The 20717-nt window shown below is 45.0% G+C and overlaps 1 protein-coding gene across 8 annotated transcripts in view; it reads left to right on the forward strand.

Moving 5' to 3' along the window:
- Positions 1–20717, forward strand: part of TDRD6 (tudor domain containing 6) — a 115135-nt gene that overhangs the window by 23231 nt on the left and 71187 nt on the right. For all 8 annotated transcript variants that reach the window (XM_040348451.1, XM_040348454.1, XM_040348455.1 and 5 more), the window contains exons 2-3: positions 2907–3701; positions 12381–12467. In XM_040348451.1, coding sequence (XP_040204385.1) covers positions 2907–3701; positions 12381–12467 — 882 coding nt within the window. The remainder of the gene's footprint in view (positions 1–2906; positions 3702–12380; positions 12468–20717) is intronic.

The raw sequence follows: 20717 nt of genomic DNA on the forward strand, positions 1-20717 counted from the left end.
CAGAAGCTCATACATTTACTAGGCTAATAAATGTTATCCTTTATTACAATGTCAGGCTAATAAATGTTCTCCTTCATTACAATGTCACTTCGGGATCTACAGCGATATCGGGATCCCTCTGCCCGATAGCGCTGTCATGCCTCCCCGCGAGCGCGATAGATCCACAGCGCTATCGGGATCCCAATGCCCGATAGCGCTGTCAGCGTGCCTCCCGCCAGTGCTAACTACACCCCGCGCCCGCAGCTCTACTCCCCGTCCCCTGTTAAGGCTCAGGGAATGGGGAACAGAAAGTAGAGCATCGGGTGCAGGTAAAGTAGTAGTGCGCAGGCGCAGCACTACGCAAATAGCTCCGTGCACCTTCAGCTATCACAGGGAGAGGAGATCCTCTCCCTATGATAGCCTAGCTGAGACTGATGTTCGCGTGGATACTTGACGTTTAAATATGTCACGTGACAGGAGTGAGCCAATAGGATGTGATGGAGGCGGACCATCTCATCCGATGGCAAATCTCATTTCGTGGCAATGCACCGCCCACCCACAGTTAATGTACTGTGGGCAGTCAGCAAGTGGTTTAAGACCACGTAAGTTGTGGAAAATGTCTGTTGCTTAGCCAGAAGTGCATTAAGCTCATAAAGCTGGATACACGCTATACAACTTTTGTTCGATTTCCTTTAGATTTACCTTCAACTATGTAGTGCAAGGGCCTGTCTGATTGTATACAAATGGAAGAGTTTAGGTTTGATCTCGTGTTTATATGGTTTTGGTAAATCTAAAGGAAAAAACTTTAGAAAATTGTATAGTGTTTATCCAGCTTTAATCCTGTTTTTGAGCTGACAATGCACAGCGTTTAAAGGGAAAGTAAACCCTGACTAATCCGAAGTCTAAAGACAACAGCTAGGAGGGCTAATTGGACTCATTGAGATAACACAGGAAGTGTTGAGAATTTCTGACATGAGCAACAGATATTTTTTTGCACTTTTCAAACAGATATAAGAAAATGCTATGAAACATTTAACAGGGCAAATGAGATATTTGTGTTGTCGGGGTTTAAATATACTTTAAGCTTTAACGGAGGTCCACCCAATAATTTTTTTTTTTTTTTAAAGGCCAGCAGCTACAAATACTGCAGCTGCTGACTTTTAAAAAATGGACACTTGCCTGTCCAGCGTGCTCAGTCCTTGGATGCTGCCGCCGCCATTCTCAGTGAGGGAATCAGGAAGTGAAGCCTTGCAGAGACAGGTATCTGCACCACTTCCGGGTTCTGATCCCCGCGGGGAATCCAGCTTGTCACGTTCCTAGGAGAAAGCGGGGACCAGTGACGGTGCGCCGCGATCCTTGCGCATGCGCAGTAGGGAATCGGGCAGTGAAGCCGCAAGGCTTCACTTCCTGATAACCTCACCGAGGATGGCAGCGGAAGCAGCTGAGGACCGAGCGATTGCTTAGCCTCAGCTGCTGACATCGCGGGCGCACTGGACAGGTAAGTGTCCATTTTTTAAAAGTCAGCAGCTGCCGTATTTGTAGCTGCCGACTTTAAAAAAAAAAACAGCGGAACACCGCTTTAAAGCAGCCGCCGGCCCTTGCCGGAATGAAATCTCACGCGTGCATGCGCGGGAGTGAAGACATCGCCGCTTCAGCCAATCACAGCGCTGGAGCGGCGATACCCGGAAGACACGCCGAGGCAAGGTGACATCTCGCTCGGCGTGGACAAGGTAAGTTCTCTACACCTCGTTTTAAGGTAAGCTTTTGCCTTACAGGTGTAAAAAAAAAAAAAAAAATTGCGGGTATACAACTGCTTTAAGTATGCCATTTTGGGCTGTTCATCTCCAAGACCCCTTTCACACTGGGTGGCTTTGCAGGCATTATAACGCTAAAAATAGCGCCTGCAAAGACCTTAAACAGCCGCTGCTGTCTCGGGGCTTTCACACTGGAGCGGTGCGCTAGCTAGCAGGATGGTAAAAAAATGTCCTGCTAGCAGCATCTTTGGAGCGGTGTGTATACCGCTCCTGCCCATTGAAATCAATGGGCACCGTGGCTATACCTCTACAGAGGCACTTTGCAGTGGTTTTAACCCTTTCTCGGGCACTAGCGAGGGGGTAAAAGCGCCTCACTAGCGGCCGAATATTGCCGCAAAATTTACGGTAAAGCGCCGCTTTACCGACGATGCTGCCCCCGCCCCAGTGAAAGGGGCCTAAACATTGGCTATTTTTTTTTTTTATTGGGATTTGTATTGTATAATAGGGGAAGATGTGCTGAACATGGTACTGTATCTCATTTAATAAATTAATTTTACCTGGGAAATATATATATATATATATATATATATATATTATATATATATATATTTTTTTTATCAGTATAGATTAAGGCCTCATACACATGATAGGTTAACCAGAGGACAACGGTCTGAACGACCGTTTTCATCGGTCCAAACCGATCGTGTGTGGGCCCCATAGGTTATTTAACCTTGGGTTAAAAACATGGGAACTTGCTTTAAAATGTAACCGATGGATTGCTAACCGATAGGTCAAAACCGATCGTTGGTATGCAAAAGCATTGGTTAAAAACCCGCGCATGCTCATAATCAAGTCGACGCATGCTTGGAAGCATTGAACTTCGTTTTTTTTCAGCACGTCGTTGTGTTTTACGTCACCGCGTTCTGACACAATCGTTTTTTTTAACTGATGGTGTGTACGCACGACGGACCATCAGTCAGCTTCATAGGTTAACCAGAGGACAACGGTCCTTCAGACCGTTGTCCTCTGGTTAACCTATAGTGTGTACGAGGCCTTAGAGGAGATATTGGGGTACATGATGGTGGCCTGATCATGAGATGAGAAAAATGTTTTGTGGAAGGCATTCTTAAATGTTTTTTTTTACAGTCTTACTGTTTTTTTTTTCTTTTACAGCACTGGATACATGTCATGTAGAACCAACTGTTGAATGGCAGACTAGACCAGAAAATATTGCTGCCATTAAATCATTCACCTGGAACGTGCCAAAAACTGGAAAAACTGTAAAAGTCTTTACAAGTTCTGTAGACAGCCCTGGCCTCTTCTGGTGCCAGTTAAGCACAACAGATTTTGATGTCCTAGCAAAACAAGTTCAGGAAGCTGGAGAAAAGTCTGTCAGAGATGACCATTTTATTGCTACCATTGAGGTTGGCAGCCTCTGCAATGTCATGTACAGCGAAGACCAAAACTGGTACCGGGCTCTCGTTTCCAAAATGGAGGCCGATGTTGCTACTGTAAGGTTTGTTGACTATGGAAACGTAGAGAATGTTGTTAAAGAGGAAATTCGACAGCTTCCTACCATTCTTGCCAGGCTTCCGACCCAAGCTTTCCCATGCTGTCTTGCTGAATTTAATGTTGCTGCCGGTACATGGACTTCAGAGGGGTGTGATTATTTCTTCCAACGTGCTACAGAAGACGTACTGGAGTTGACTGTTGAAGATATACAACATGATGAAATGTGTAAAATTCCTCTGGCACTTGTAAGACTGAAATATAATGAAATGGACATTAATGAAGAAATGAAACGTTTCTGGCAAGTGGGCAAAAAAGAATACTCAAACCTTGCAGAGTCAGCATCTAGCAAACCAGACATGACTGAAGAAAGACAGACGGTGGAGGAAAAGCAGCTTGGCGCTGAAGAGTTGGACTGGCCTATTCCCAGTATGGAAGATGAAGCTGACCGTAATATGGGTATGCTTTGGCTCTTACTTTGTAATTTACCATAATGTTTATATAGTTCATGTGTATCTAAGTTCTAAGCTTTATTTATTTTGTGTGTGTATAGAACAGGAAGTAAAGGCAATGGGACATTGGTTTTAAAGTGGGTGTAAACAACACCTGCAAGACAAAGGCATAATGAGCTAGTATGCATAGCATACTAGCTCATTATGTAATACCTGGGATCGAAACCCCCACTGCAGTGCCCGACACAGCACCGGCTGGCTACATGTCGTCCCAGAGTTATTTCTGGGTATCACGGCTCCGGCGTTGTGATTGGCTGGAGGCGCGATGACGTCACTCCCGCACATGCGCGCAGGAGCCACCAGTCGTGGCATAACCTCCCTTAGAAACGGCACGATCACTGTTTTTTAAAGTGCGCCTGCGCCATTGTCGGCGCCTGTCAATATTGTAAATATGTCCTAAACTGTGGAGGTTTAGGAGATATTTTGAGCACCTACAGGTAATTAATCTAAGCTTACATGTAGGTAAAAGTGGTTGTACAGGGTGTACAACCACTTTAAACTAAACCCCCAAAAATGTAGCCACTTTATAAAATGTGCTGTATTTCTAGTGGTTCTAAAATCTAGGTGTCTTTCTTTTCTTTCTTTTTTTTTTCTTTTTTTTTTTACCCTACACCTCTCACATTCCAATGCTGTTTGCACTGGCAGCTCCGTTCTCTCTTCCTGGATTCCCAGCCTTTACTAAGAGCAGTCAAATCCTTTGAGGGGGAGCGGGGGCTGTGGTCGAGTTGTGTGCAGAGAATAGCCAAAGAAGAGCTACACTAACGCTTTGTGCAATATTTAGTAGGTACATTCCTTTCATAAAGTATTCAGACCCCCTTCACTTTTTCCAGAGTTATGTTACAGCCTCATACTACAGTTGTTTAACCACTTGAAGACCAGGCATTTTTTGGCACTTTTTGTTTGTGGATTTTTGTTTTTTGGGCTAGAAAATTTTGTTAGAACCCCAAACATATATTTTTTTTTAAAGCGAAGGCACTATAGAATAAATTGATGGATTTTTAACTTTTTAACCACTTAAGACCCGGCCCAAAATGCAGGTAAAGGACCCGGACAGTTTTTGCGATTCGGCACTGCGTCGCTTCAACTGACAATTGCGCGGTCGTGCGACATGGCTCCCAAACAAAATTGGGGTCCTTTTTTTCCCCACAAATAGAGCTTTCTTTTGGTGGTATTTGATCACCTCTGCAGTTTTTATTTTTTGCGCTATAAAGACAATTTTGAATTTTTTTTTATATTTTTTCCTTTTTGCTATAATAAATATCCCCCAAAAATATATAAATAAAACGTTTTTTTTTCCTCAGTTTAGGCCGATACGTATTCTACTACCTATTTTTGGTAAAAAAAATTGCAATAAGAGTTTATCGATTGGTTTGCGCAAAATGTATAGTGTTTACAAAATAGGGGATAGTTTTATTGCATTTTTATAAAAAAAAATTTTTTTTACTATTAATGGCGGCGATCAGCGATTTTTTTCGTGACTGCGACATTATGGCGGACACATCGGACAATTTTGACACATTTTTGGGACAATTGTCATTTTCACAGCAAAAAATGCTATAAAAATGCATTGTTTACTGTGAAAATGACAATTGCAGTTTGGGAGTTAACCACTAGGGGCTACTGAAGGGGTTAAGTGTGACCTCATATGTGTTTCTAACTGTAGGGGGGCGGGGCTGGACGTGTGACATTGATCGACCGATCACAGGACTCCAGCGGCGATCGGGTCCGCTGGTGCCGCGGTCACGGAGCTGCGGACCGGGGCGCGTGCCCGCGACCCACGGCTGGGCACTTGGAGGACGTACAGGTACGTGCTTGTGCCCAGCCTTGCCATTCTACCGACATATAGGTGCAGGAGGCGGTCCTTAAGTGGTTAATGTTGTACAGTATTTGTGCAGTGGTTTTTCAAATGCAATTTTGAGGGAAAAAATACACACTTTTTTTTATCATTTTAATGCAAAAAAACACAATACATAACCCAATATTTTTGTAAAAGATGTAGGGCCGAAACAACGAATCGATTATGAAATTAATCGATTACAATTTTCATAATCGATTAATCGGCCAGAAACATAATGGGGTTAAAAAACTAAAATTAGCCCTTTATAGTACAAAATAGCAAATCGCTACTGTAAATATTACTTTCACTGTCCCACAGTAAAAAAATGAACCCCTTACAGTAGAGATTATTTGCTCTTTTTTTACTTATTTTTGTTTTTTTTACCCCATTATGTTACTAAACGTCTCAGGCCTTGGGTCACACCTCTGTTTTTTGGTGCTTTTTGCAGAAACACACTACAGTTCATTTACATGTTTTTCTATGGGACACGTTCACATCCATGATTTTTTTTCTTCAGCTGATACGTATTTGGAAAGGGCAAGGGCTTTTTAACACAAAACTGTGCGATTTTTTTTTTTTTTGGTTCAATATACTTCAATGGAGAAGCAGCAGAAAAGCATGTACTGTGTTTTTGCAGCAATTTGTTTTTTTGTAATCTGCCCAACAACAAATTGTCCCTACATTTTTTTAAAATGCTATATTTTTTTTTTTAAGGCTATTATCCGATTAATCGAAACAATAATCGGCCAACTAATTGATTATGAAAATAATCGTTAGTTGCAGCCTTAAAAAGATGTAAATAGATACTAAACATGTCACTTTAAAATTGCACATGCCCACAATTGATGTAAATTGTAGTAATTATAGGCAACGTTTTAAAAGCCTTAACATGTTACCACTTTAGATGTACTAAGGAGGTCTGGTACTAGAATTGCTGCCCACGATCCGACATTCGTAGCGATACCCCATATGTGGGATGATCGCGTTTTGCGTGAGTGCAGGACCCACGCACGTTCAACTTGCACGGTGGGACAAGGACACTTTACTTTTTATATATATATATATATATATTTTGCACCTATTGCTTTCATTTAAAAAAAAAAAATTGTGATTGCTGTTATTGCTGTCACAAGAAATGTAAACATCCTTGTGACAGTAAGGCCCCTTTCACATGTGCGGGCCGTATGTCCGCATTTTCATCCGTCCGCTTGCGGATGAAAACGGGACATACATTGGTCCCTATGTTAATGCGGGTGTCAGCGGACGAACATCCGCTGACACCCGTAATCACCCGCCTCCGCAAATATCCGATTTTGCGGACGGAAGAAAATCCTATTTTTTCTTTCGTCTGCAGATCGGATCGGATGAACGGTCCGTGTTCATCTGACCCCCCCCCCATAGGGGAGAGCAGAGAAAAAACAGGGCGGTCCCTGCACAGTGTGCGGGGACCGCCCTGTCAGCCGACGGCTCAGCGGGGATTTTACGGAGCGATCCCCGCTGAGCTGACGGACACACGGAGGCAGATCATTACTGACCTGCCCCGTGTGAAAGGGCCCTTACTCTTTATTGAGAGATCTGGGGTCTATAAGACCCCAAATCCCTCCTTGCACTTGAAAGCTTTCAAAACACCTAGATCAGTGTTTTTGAATACTTTCAATTAAAAACAAAATTATGTCGTTAAGATGCCACTATTCCGGAAGTGGTGTCAGCACTTCCGGGTTACCATAGTGAAGACCCAATCAAAGCCGATCTCGGCTTTCTTCTGGTCTTTCCACAAATAGAGCTTTGTTTTGGTGGTATTTTATCACCTCTGCAGTTTTTGTTTATATTTTGTGCTATAACAAAAAAAAGTCAGACAATTCAAAAAAACAACCTTTTTTGTTTTTATTTTTTTTACTTTCTGCTATAAAACATACCCAATAAAAAAATGTATACAATTGAATTTCTTCAATTTACGCCAATATGTATTCTGCTACTGCTACATATTTTTGGTAAAAAAAAATCCCAATAATCATATGATTGGTTTGCGCAAATGTTCCAGTGTCTACAAGCTATGGGATTTTTCTTTATTCTTTTACTAGTAATGGCAGCGATCAGCAACTTATAGCGGGAATGCGATATTGCGGCAGACGAATCAGACACCTTTAGGGGACCAGTGACACAAATACAGTGATTAGTGCTAAAAAAATAATGCACGGTCACTCTACCGTCCCTGTCACTGACAGGGAAGGGGTACAATATATGCCTAGGTTGTGCTTACACACTGTGGGGGAGTTGCTTTCACTATAGGAAGGCAAATATCCATCTACTTTGCAGAAACCCAGGATCAAAGCCTTCCCTGCTGACCGAACGTCAGTCTGCCTTGTTTACATAGGCAGACTGCCGTTCTGCTTTTTTCCTGAATGATCGGCGAGTCCTGGTGGACAGAGTCCACCAGACCCGCTGGTTGGCTCCCACTATGTCCATTTACAGCAGGAACGGGTTGCCGGCGGAGTGTGCGCACGCCCCCTAGACCTGGAAGTGTCAGCTCACATACTAGTAGGGGTGCAACGGATCGTCACCGATCCGTGATCCGAACGGGTCACCCCGTTCGGATCGGCACCCCCCGCGATCCGCGGAGTGCTCCGGAGCCTCGGCCGTAGGAAAGTCCCCGGCTTCGGCCTAGCTCCGGAGCGGCGGCCATCTTGCTCCACCCCATGTGCTTGCCAGTGCACAGCGTTTACACTCCTCCCCGCATCACTGCGCTGACTACAGACCTGGGACCAACCGTATGCAGGCATGTGAACCTGTCTTTGAGTCACCCGAGGAGGGGGGGGACACCAGAGTGGAGTGGAGGGGGGCACCACAAGATTAGTCTTTTTTTTTTTTCTGCTGATCCGAGGATCGATCCAATCCGTGACTCCTGATCCGAGGATCGATCCGATCCGTGATTTTTTTGATCCGTTGCACCCCTACATACTAGGTACCGTATTTTCCGGCGTATAAGACGACCCCCTAATTTTCCAGGAAAATTTTGGGTTTTGGGATATACTCACTGTATAAGACTACCCCCTTCTTACTAGTCTTTCTGGAAGCTGAGGGGGAGCCAGAACCGCTGACAGAAACAGGCTTTTTCAAATCTCACTGCACTGTGCCATTACATTACTCACTGTGCCATTACATTGCATGCCCCTCACTGTGCCATCACTTGCCCCTCACTGTGCCATCACTTGCCCCTCACTGTGCCATCACTGTGCCATCACTTGCCCCTCACTGTGCCATCACTTGTTGCCCCTCACTGTGCCATCACTTGTTGCCCCCACTGTGCCATCACTTGTTGCCCCCACTGTGCCATCACTTGTTGCCCCCACTGTGCCTGAACTTGTTGCCCCCACTGTGCCTGAACTTGTTGCCCCCACTGTGCCTGAACTTGTTGCCCCCACTGTGCCTGAACTTGTTGCCCCCACTGTGCCTGAACTTGTTGCCCCCACTGTGCCTGAACTTGTTGCCCCCACTGTGCCATAACTTGTTGCCCCCACTGTGCCTGAACTTGTTGCCCCCACTGTGCCTGAACTTGTTGCCCCCACTGTGCCTGAACTTGTTGCCCCCACTGTGCCTGAACTTGTTGCCCCCACTGTGCCTGAACTTGTTGCCCCCCAGTGCAATCACTGCAAACACTCACTTTTTGATTTGAATTTGAAAGCCGCGCCTTCTCTTCAGAGTGTTCTGTGATAGGCGGAACACAAATTTTCCCAGCAGCACCTCTGTTCTGTGTTCCGCCTATCAAGGACGTCTTCTCATCTCGTCCGAGGATGAGAAGGCATCTGTTATAGGAGGAACACAGAACAGAGGCGCTGCTGGAAAAGATTTATGTTCCTCCTATCACAGAACACTCTGAGAAGGAGCGTCTTTTAAATCATTGACGCTCGCGCTCGCAGCACGGAGACTGTCACCGCCGGCAAAAAAAGTGAGCACGGAGACCGTACCCGGCGTATAAGACGACCCCCGACTTTGGATGCATGTTTTTGCATCCAGAAAGTCGTCTTATACGCCGGAAATACAGTGATTTGGCACAGAGCGACCATCCTGCGCCAGTAAATGTACATGGGAAGGTCGCTCAGTGGTTAAGCAGTGTAAAGAAGCCTCTGGTACTTCATTGTGTTTTGTATTGTGTTCTACAATAGGCTTTTTGTTGTATGATGTGTATTTAGAGGGTTTCGTTAATCTTGCTTGTCTTATGTTGTGGTCATCCACAAGGTTAAGAGGTTAAAAGAAACCTATCACAAGCATTATCATCCTTCCTGTACTTTGTTTTTAACCGACCTACAACAAGCATGTCTGTCTGCTCTCAGAACAGCTAAGTACAGTATGTGCTTGATAACACTTTCCTGACCACATTTTAGTCAGAAGACTGCTACAGCGCGGTTGTCTAGTTCTGGGTGGGCATCCATGGTAAGTAGGCTTGGTTTTGCCCTGGGCATTCCCCAGGTTTTTGTTGTTATCCATGGAAGTCCTCCAAAACCTGCCCCCTGTGGTGTGCATCGGGCGCACTCTTGTGACCACTGTGTCCTTCGGGCACAGCTAATCGCAGATTGCGGTAAAGGGTCAATCACAGCAGCCCTTTACCATGTGATCAGCTGTGTCCAATCACAGCTGGTCGATTGTTGGCAGTTCTTTCCGCCCACGCTGTGTCTGTGTGAGAAAAGTGCAGCGCTACCATGAAATAATTAACCACTTCCATACCAGGCACTTGCGCACCTTCCCGCCCAAGCCAATTTTCAGCTTTCACCACTGTCGCACTTTGAATGGCAATTGCGCGGTCGTGCGACATGGCTCCCAAACAAAATTGGCGTCCTTTTTTTCCCACCAATAGAGCTTTCTTTTGGTGGTATTTGATCACCTCTGCGATTTTTTTTTTTTTTTTGCGCAACAACTAAAAAAGACTGAACATTTTGAAAAAAAATTACGTTTTTATTTTTTTCTGTAAATTTTTTTGTAAAGTACGTTTTCTCTTTCAATTACGGGCACTGATATGGCGGCACTGATGGGCACAGATGAGATGGCACTGATGGACATCGATGAGGTGGTACTGACGGGCACAGATGAGGTGGCACTGATGGACATCGATGAGGTGGTACTGACGGGCACAGATGAGGTGGCACTGATGGGCACACATAGGCGGCACTGATGGGCACACATAGGCGGCACTGATGGGCACACATAGGCGGCACTGGGCACTCATGGGCGGCACTTATGGGTGGCACTGATGGATACTTATGGGTGGCACAGATGGGCACTGATAGGTGGGCACTGGGCACGGATGGTCACTGTGGGGTGGCACGGATGGGCACTGTGGGGTGGCACGGATGGACACTGTGGGGTGGCACGGATGGACACTGTGGGGTGGCACTGATGGACACTGTGGGGTGGCACTGATGGACACTGGGGTGGCAGCACTGATTTACTCATATTGCCAGTCAGTGCCCATTTGTGGGCACTGATTGGCATCTTTTTTTTTTTTAAATGCTTTATTTTTATTTTTTTGCAGACTTTTTTTTTTTTGTTTTGCCCTTCCCTGGTGGGCTTCCTTGGTGGTCCATGTGGCGATCCGAGGGGGGGCTGCGCTGATAAACAATCAGCGCGAACCCCCCCTGTCAGGAGAGCCGCCGATCGGCTCTCCTCTACTCGCGTCTGTCAGACGCGAGTGAGGAAGAGCCATCAACGGCTCTTCCTGTTTACATCGTGATCAGCCGTGATTCGACACGGCTGATTACGTGGTAAAGAGTCTCTGTGAGAGACTCTTTACCGAGATCGGAGATGCAGGGTGTCAGACTGACACCCCGCATCACCGGTCGCCGCGCTGCGCGCCCCGCGGCATGAAATCCTGCAGGACGTCCATGGACGTCCTGTCAGGATTGTGTAACCACTTCCCGGACGTAAATCGGCCATAGGCCGGGCGGGAAGTGGTTAAATAAACAGTGTCCAAATAAGTATGGTCTTCAAAGTATTGAAAAGAAGGACCTCCACCAAGATTTCAGTGTGCAGACATGGAAACACACCACACCCTGTGCAGTCAAACTGCTTACCAGAAAGACATCATTATGAGCATATAAGATCAAATAATGCAGGGGTCAATGGCAGTCACACCTCCAATCGGATGTATAGATGGAAGGCGATAATCCACAGATAACATCAAGGATAAGAAGCATCCAAAGCTCATAAGGTTCCAAAGGTATATATTGCGTTCATCAGCAAAAAGGTTTCCCAGAAAATGCAGAGAGGAAACGACAATAGTGAAGCCCGTAGGTAAAAGCAACACACCATTTTTTTTTGTATTGTACTTACAGAAATGAACAGGTTTTTTGTATTTTTATTTTTTTATATATATATATATATATATATACTATAGTAACCACCATTTTTTGACTGATCGTGCATTTAAGATTGTGGATTTATTTGACCAGATATTTATGGGTGTGACTTTTTGTCCCTATTTAACCACCAGTTAGAAAAGTGGACAACATTTCTTCGCACCATTGGAAGAAATAGATGCAGGGAATTGAGGGATTTGCCTGTGATTACTAATTTATGGACACGAGGATTATATAAAACAGTATTGTTTTATTTCTAAGTGGGTTCTGAAGTCAGAATGGAGCGTTGGTATGTTTTTAATCATACAGGTTGGTTTACTTGCCCTAATAGACACATCTGTTGTCCAGACCAAAGAAGGCATTTTTGCTCTGCCTCTTGTAACATGTAGAACTTGTTACATTTTTTTAATTTATTGTTTTTTATGATATATTACCCTAGGTTTCGATCCATTGAATACAGAGGAGACTGAAGATGACACAGGGGATTCATCACCAAGGGATCTTCGACAAATGGAAAATGAAGAAGGTATTACTCTATGTTCTGGCTATAGCAAGAGGTACACATAATCCTATTCTTAGAGCAGATAATTGGTAGTGCACTTGCCCTGGGGTGCAGATAGTTTGGTAGTACAATACCCCTCAGGTGCAGATACTTAGTAGCACTCTAGCCCTGAAGTAAAGATACTTGGTTAGCCCTGGTGTGCATATACTTGGTAGTAGGGTTGCACGGATACTGGTATCGGTGTCAATACCGAGCACTTGTACCCTAGCCCCGGGGGGCAGATACTTGGTAGTACCCTAGCCCCGGGGGGCAGATACTTGGTAGTACCCTAGCTCCCGGGGGGCAGAATCTTTGTTAGTACCCTAGCTCCCGGGGGGCAGAATCTTTGTTAGTACCCTAGCCCCGGGCGGCAGATACTTGGTAGTACCCTAGCCCCGGGGGGCAGAATCTTTGTTAGTACCCTAGCCCCGGGCGGCAGATACTTGGTAGTACCCTAGCCCCGGGGGACAGATACTTGGTAGTACCCTAGCCCCTGGGGGCAGACACTTGGTAGTACCCTAGCCCCTGGGGGCAGACACTTGGTAGTACCCTAGCCCCTGGGGGCAGACACTTGGTAGTACCCTAGCCCCTGGGGGCAGACACTTGGTAGTACCCTAGCCCCTGGGGGCAGACACTTGGTAGTACCCTAGCCCCCGGGGGGCAGACACTTGGTAGTACCCTAGCCCCTTGGGGGCAGACACTTGGTAGTACCCTAGCCCCTTGGGGGCAGACACTTGGTAGTACCCTAGCCCCTTGGGGGCAGACACTTGGTAGTACCCTAGCCCCTTGGGGGCAGACACTTGGTAGTACCCTAGCCCCTTGGGGGCAGACACTTGGTAGTAGCCTAGCCCCTTGGGGGCAGACACTTGGTAGTAGCCTAGCCCCTTGGGGGCAGACACTTGGTAGTAGCCTAGCCCCTTGGGGGCAGACACTTGGTAGTAGCCTAGCCCCTTGGGGGCAGACACTTGGTAGTAGCCTAGCCCCTTGGGGGCAGACACTTGGTAGTAGCCTAGCCCCTTGGGGGCAGACACTTGGTAGTACCCTAGCCCCTTGGGGGCAGACACTTGGTAGTACCCTAGCCCCTTGGGGGCAGACACTTGGTAGTACCCTAGCCCCTTGGGGGCAGACACTTGGTAGTACCCTAGCCCCTTGGGGGCAGACACTTGGTAGTACCCTAGCCCCTTGGGGGCAGACACTTGGTAGTACCCTAGCCCCTTGGGGGCAGACACTTGGTAGTACCCTAGCCCCTTGGGGGCAGACACTTGGTAGTACCCTAGCCCCTTGGGGGCAGACACTTGGTAGTACCCTAGCCCCGGGGGGCAGATACTTGATTAGCCCTGGCGTGCATATACTTGGTAGTAGGGTTGCACGGATACTGGTATCGGTGCCAATACCGAGCACTTGTACTCGCGCCCCCCGGGGGGCAAATACTTGGTAGTACCCTAGCCCCGGGGGGCAGATACTTGGTAGTACCCTAGCCCCGGGGGTCAGATACTTGGTAGTACCCTAGCCCTGGAGGTCAGATACTTGGTAGTACCCAAGCCCTGGGGGTCAGATACTTGGTTAGCCCTGGCGTGCATATACTTGGTAGTAGGGTTGCACGGATACTGGTATCGGTGCCAATACCGAGCACTTGTACTCGTGCCCTTTGGAGGCAGATACTTGGTAGTACCCTAGCCCTGTGGGGGCAGATACTTTGTAGTAGACTAGCCCTGGGGGGAAGATACTTGGTAGTAGACTAGCTCTGTGGGGGCAGATACTTGGTAATAGACAAACCCTGGGGGGCAGATGGAAGTACACATTTTCTTGCATGTAGATTCTTGGCAGTACGTATACTCTACAGTTCATTTTGTTGGTGATGTACATATTTTGGGTCTAGGTCTTGATAAAATCCATAGAAGGGGTTCTGTACAATATTTTAAATACTAAGGCTCCGTTTGCTCCCGTGTAACCTTTTTATTTAATTATTTCAGTAAAATAATACCTTGCCTTGAAGGTCCCTGTTTCAGGCATGTCCTGTTATTGGACAACAACTTCCCATGTCTCCTGCTTTGTTACTGTCACACGTCCTCCTGAGAGCGACTACTAAGGGCACTTTCACACTGGGGCGTTTTTCGGCCAATACCCCCCCCCCCCCGCGCGCTAGTGTGCGAATAAAAGAGCCCACAAAGTGACACTGCCAAGGCGCCGCCCATTCATTTCAATGGGCAGGGGCGCTTTGGGAGCGTTGTGTACATGCTGGGCTTAATCTGGTTTGGATCAGGAACTTTCTGTGGATCCTCTATGGACTCCAATCCCTTCAGATGGAAGAATCGTTCAGACCAGTTTCAGTCTGCAGCCATTAAATCCACATCTGAGACATTGGGGGTTATTTACGAAAAAGAAAAATCTACTTTGCACTACATTGCACTGAAATTGCACTGGGAGTGCAGTCGCTGATATCCGAGGGGGACATGCAAAGAAAAAAATACTGCATTTTAGCTTGCACATGATTGGATAATAAAATCAGCAGAGGTTCCCCTTATTTCAGATATACCTCTCAGATTTATAGTGACTGCACTTCCAAGTGCACTTTTAGTGCAATTTCAAGTGCACTGTGCACTTGTAGTGCAAAGTTGATTTGCCTTTCGTAAATAACTAGAGGTCGACCGATATATCGGCCGATATGTGGCGTTTTTTAATTAATCGGCATGGGCCGATTTGTGCTTTAAAAAAACGATTTAAACTTCAGCACCGCGACTTGCAAAAAGCTTCTGTAATAGAAGTCAATGCAAGTTGCCTGAAGTTTGCCTTAGAAGACCTCTCTCTCTCCTGGGCAGCTTGCCAAGTTTTGAGAAAAGATATACAATGTTGCTACTTATCAATGAACTGAACTCCGTGTAGGAGAATTCTCAGTTTAACCAATTAAAGGGTCACTAAAGGAATTTTTTTTTTTAGCTAAATAGCTTCCTTTACCTTGCTGCAGTCCTGGTTTCATGTCCTCATTGTTCGTTTTTGCTTTCATGTTGCTGTAAATCCTCTCTGTTCTGGACACTCCCTGGTTGCCTGTTTCCTGATAACCACAGTACTGGGAGATTTCTCACGGTGGTCACTAATCAAGGAGCTGTGTGTAAAACGAAACTGGATTGGTGCTGAGGAGTTTTAGACAAAGTATCACTGCTCTCTATTGGCTGACTGCCCTCTAGTGGCTCTCTGTACATCAGAGAACCAGCAAACAACAGCAAAAACGAAACTACACTGCAGGCACATTATATGATTGTTTTTTTATCTATTTTTAATCATTTTTAAAAGGAATCAGTTAACTATTATGTCTCTATGCCCTGTAAACAGTCATTTCAGCTAAAAATTTTTTTTCCTTTAGTGACCCTTTAAAGGCTAAGGCCCCATGCACACGAGAAGCAAATGCAAACTCATCTAAACAAGTTTTCAAACGCAAAACCCGGCGTTTAAAACGCCCGTTTTTGCCGCGAATTTCACGGCGTTTTACCGCGTTTTACCGCGTTTGCGTTTATAAGCATTTGGTTAAGAAACATCATAAGACCCTCCCTAAGCTCAAAAAACAATATTATTTAACCATTTCAGCTATTTTGTGAGACCAGAGCAGCTGAGAGAGCAGCAGTGTACGTGTATTTAGCGTGTCACTTGCCACGTCACCTGGCCACGTCACCTGCCACGTCACCTGGCCACATCACCTGCCACGTCACCTGGCCACGTCACCTGCCACAAGTTGTGGATTGTCCACTGGCCACGTCGCCTGCCACATCAACTGGCCACGTCACCTGCCAAGTTGTGAATTGTCCACTTGCCACATCACCTGGCTACGCCACCTGCCACAAGTTGTGGATTGTCCACTGGCCACGTCACCTGGCTATGTCACCTGGCCACGTCACCTGGCCACGTCACCTGCCACAAGTTGTGGATTGTCCACTGGCCACGCCACCTGCCACGTCACCTGCCATGTCACCTGCCACAAGTTGTGGATTGTCCACTTGCCATGTCACCTGGCCACGTCACCTGGCCACATCACCTGCCACGTCACCTGGCCACGTCACCTGCCACAAGTTGTGGATTGTCCACTGGCCACGTCACCTGCCACATCAACTGGCTACGTCACCTGCCAAGTTGTGAATTGTCCACTTGCCACGTCACCTGGCCACGCCACCTGCCACAAGCTGTGGATTGTCCACTGGCCAAGTCACCTGCCACGTCACCTGGCCACGTCACCTGCCACAAGTTGTGGATTGTCCACTGGCCACGCCACCTGCCACGTCAACTGGCCACGTCACCTGCCACAAGTTGTGGATTGTCCACTGGCCACGTCACCTGCCACGTCAACTGGCCAGGTCACCTGCCACAAGTTGTGGATTGTCCACTGGCCACGTCACCAAGCCACGTCACCTGCCATGTCACCTGGCCACGTCACCTGCCACAAGTTGTGGATTGTCCACTTGCCATGTCACCTGGCTACGTCGCCTGGCCACATCACCTGCCACGTCACCTGGCCACGTCACCTACCACAAGTTGTGGATTGTACACTTGCCACGTCACCTGGCCATGTCACCTGCCACATCACCTGGCCACGTCACCTACAACAAGTTGTGGGTTGTCCACTTGCCACGTCACCTGGCCATGTCACCTGCCACAAGTTGTGGATTGTCCACTGGCCACGTCACCTGCCACAAGTTGTGGATTGTCCACAATGCAATGCAAGCAATTACATTTATGTTTTTTTTATGGTTTTTCATCATTTGCCATCATTTTTGAGATTTCTAATGTAAAAAAATAGGTCACCTTTAAAAACGCCTATAAACGAAATCGCGGCAAAACGCCGGTACCGCGATTTGCCGCGATTTGCGTCTAAAACGCAAAAGCTGAATGCTTCTGAACCCAAAATTTTGGGTTTGGAAAAATGGCCCTAAACCCAACTGCTTTGAAACGCCAAAAAACGTGATTGTGTGCATGGACACATAGACACATTAAATGTGTTCAGGGGCAGTTGAAAAAAATGCCCAAATGCCTCTGAACTCGAGTTTAGCAGCGTCTCGTGTGCATGGGGCCTAAATCTTGTTTGACACTTGATGCTTACAAGTAAAAATCCTGTATTTTCTGCTAGAAAATTACTTGGAACCCCCAAACATTATATATTTTTTTTAGCAGAGACCCTAGGAAATAAAATAGCAATTGCTGAAATATTTAATGTTACACGGTATTTGCGCAGCGGTTTTTCAAACACTTTTTTTGGGAAAAAATATACTTTAACAAATAAAATAAAAAATAACTAAACAGTGAAGTTAGCCCATATTTTTTTTTTCGTACAAAATTTTTCATTACCAGTTTTTGCGTATTGCATTTTATATACACTAAAAAAATGGGTGGAACTCCGCTTTAAGGCTGCAACTAACGATTATTTTCATTATTGTTTTGATTTATCGGATAATGGCCTTAAAAAAAATTGCATTTTTGTAATTTTTTTGGGGCCAATTTTTTTTTGGCAGATTACAAAACACAAATTGCTGCAAAAACACATTACATGCTTTTCTGCAGCTTCTCCATTGAAGTATATTAAACCAGAAAAAAAAAAAAAATAGCACCGTTTTGCATTAAAAACTCCTTGCCCTTTCCAAAAATGCAGCAGCTGAAAAAAAATCATGGATGTGAACGTGTCCCATAGGAAAACATGTAAATAAACTGTAGTGTGTTTCTGCAAAAAGCACCAAAAAACAGAGGTGTGACCCAGGCCTGAGATGTTTAGTAACATAATGGGGGTAAAAAAACAAAAATAAGTACAAAAAGAGCAAATAATCGCTACAGTTTTTTTACTGTGAGATAGTGAAAGTAATAATTACAGTAGCGATTTGCTTTTTTGTACTATAAAGGGCTAATTTTTTTTTTTTTAACCCCATTATGTTAATGGCCGATTAATCGATTATGAAAATTTTAATCGATTTAATTTCATAATCGATTAGTTGTCGAATAATCGATTAGTTTCGGCTCTACTCTGCTTTAAGGTCTACTTTCTAGTTTTGCTATTGCACGGTTCTTTTGTCTGTACCAATGTGTGGGGACCCTGGATAAGGTGCTAGACTGCAAAATATTTGTATTAGAAGTATTTGTTCTGCATGGTCTTTGAGGGACATCTGTTTGGATTGTTTCTGGATATCATTTATCTATTGTACTGCTGAAGGCAAGAGGACCCATTTTCCTCAGCAAGAGAAACTTAATATAGCCTTCCCCGATCTTACAAAAATGTGGTGTGTTTTTTTTTATTTAATTTTTTTCACATTGAGACCCTCCAAGCATCTCTGACACTTGAGGGCAGAAGGTAATTTTCCTGGGCTTCTTGGTTATTCACCTTCAACCTGTCATTTCTCCAGTTCCTGTGGTGGAGTAGTTTCAGGATTATTATTTGTTTTCTCCAACTTCACCATTCCCATACAAAAAGCATTTATTTTAATGCACAAATTCTGCATGGAATCCACCATATGTCATCGCTTTCCCTTCACCAGGGGCACTTTCTGATCTGCATGTCTTCATCTTTCCATCACATCGGTTTCCTAAATTTAGCTGTGTCCTCCTACATTGAGTTTGTGGCCCTGACTTCAGCTTCTTGTCTGCACCTCCGGTGTTAATCAAAGTGTTAGTCCTAGTAATAGCGCTGTTGTGCTCATTCCCATTGATTCATTCATTGCCATTGATGGATACTTACACAACCTCCTCTTAAGGGAACTTTTGGCACAGGCTTTTGTCTTGACAATGTGGCCTTGACTGTCCAGCAATTGCAGTGGTTCGGGTAGATCTTGAACCTTCAGAAAAGGTTGCTGGAAAAAACTAATCATAAGAAAGGTCTGGGTTAAGTCTTGGCTACAATTTAGGTCACAGTGGTTCTTTAAAGAGGAAAAGCTTCAGATTTTCTGTTTTTAGGTTCAAGCTTTTCAGTCTAGGACTGCTTGTGTCTCTGCTCTTGCATGATGGCTTCTGGACCTGATAGTAGGCTCCTTCAAGGGCAGTTCCATTTGCACAGTTTTACCCCAGACCTCTACAAGGCTGTTTCCTAACCTCCCATGGGACAAGTCAATCCGATCCCAGGACAGATTAATTTGGCATGTAGAACCAGGCCTTACCTGGTCTGGTGGCTTACGCAGCTGGCTTTGGTAGCAGAAGTCCTGCGTTCCCATATTGTAGATCGGGGTGCCCAACCAGTGGCCCGCGACCGCCTGCTCTGGAATAGCGGGTTGACATAAGCCAATGCTTCATGGATAGCGCCAACTCCTGTCACAGGTGTTGATACCAAATGCACTCTGCCTGGGACAGCAACAGCTGGCGATACCTGAATGGAAGACTGTTATTAAAGGTAAGTTTTTATTTTTTTTGAAGAACTTTCATTCAATATTTTTTTATTGTAGTTTTCAGGAAGAACAGAAAAAAAAGGAGGGGTTAAACAATCAACCATACAGTAGGACATATGAAGTAGGGTCATTATATGGTTACAACTGAAAGAACAATTATAATAAACATATGTAAACCTTGCAATCTATTTCAAGGTTCAATGGTTAGGAAAATCATCTGATACCCTCAGACACCCCATTTGGGAACAAGTTGTGTCGTGAGGGGAAGACGATTCAGCTAACATTTTAATCTCTGATTTAATATATTTTTATTAAAGATTGAATAATATTAGTCTGGATGCAAGTGAAATTACAATACAAAAAAAAGGTACACATCCCAGGGAAGAAAATAACTTAAAAAAAATCAAAATGAATATATAAATAAATAATAAAACACAGATAATAAAATTACAATCATCAAGTCGGAATTCATGTATATTTATCTAAACCATTTCAATAGTCAGACCTAAGGATCATGGAGTTTGGAGGTATTTAATCCATGGGGACCATACCTTGTCGAATCTTGTTTGTTTGTCTTTAAGGATGCTGGTCAATTATTAACCACTTGCTTACTGGGCACATAAACCCCCTTCGTACCCAGGCGAAATTTCAGCTTCCGACACTGCGTTGCTTTAACTGACATTTGCGCGGTCGTGCAACGTGGCTCCCAAACAAAATTGACGTCCTTTTTTCCCCACAAATAGAGCTTTCTTTTGGTGGTATTTGAACACCTCTGCTGTTTTTATTTTTTGCGCTATAAACAAAAAAAAGCGACAATTTAAAAAAAATATATATATTTTTTACTTGTTGCTATGATAAATATCCCAATTTTTTTTTTAAAAAAACTATT

Source organism: Rana temporaria, chromosome 4 (assembly GCF_905171775.1).
Source record: "Rana temporaria chromosome 4, aRanTem1.1, whole genome shotgun sequence".
NCBI lineage: Eukaryota > Metazoa > Chordata > Amphibia > Anura > Ranidae > Rana > Rana temporaria.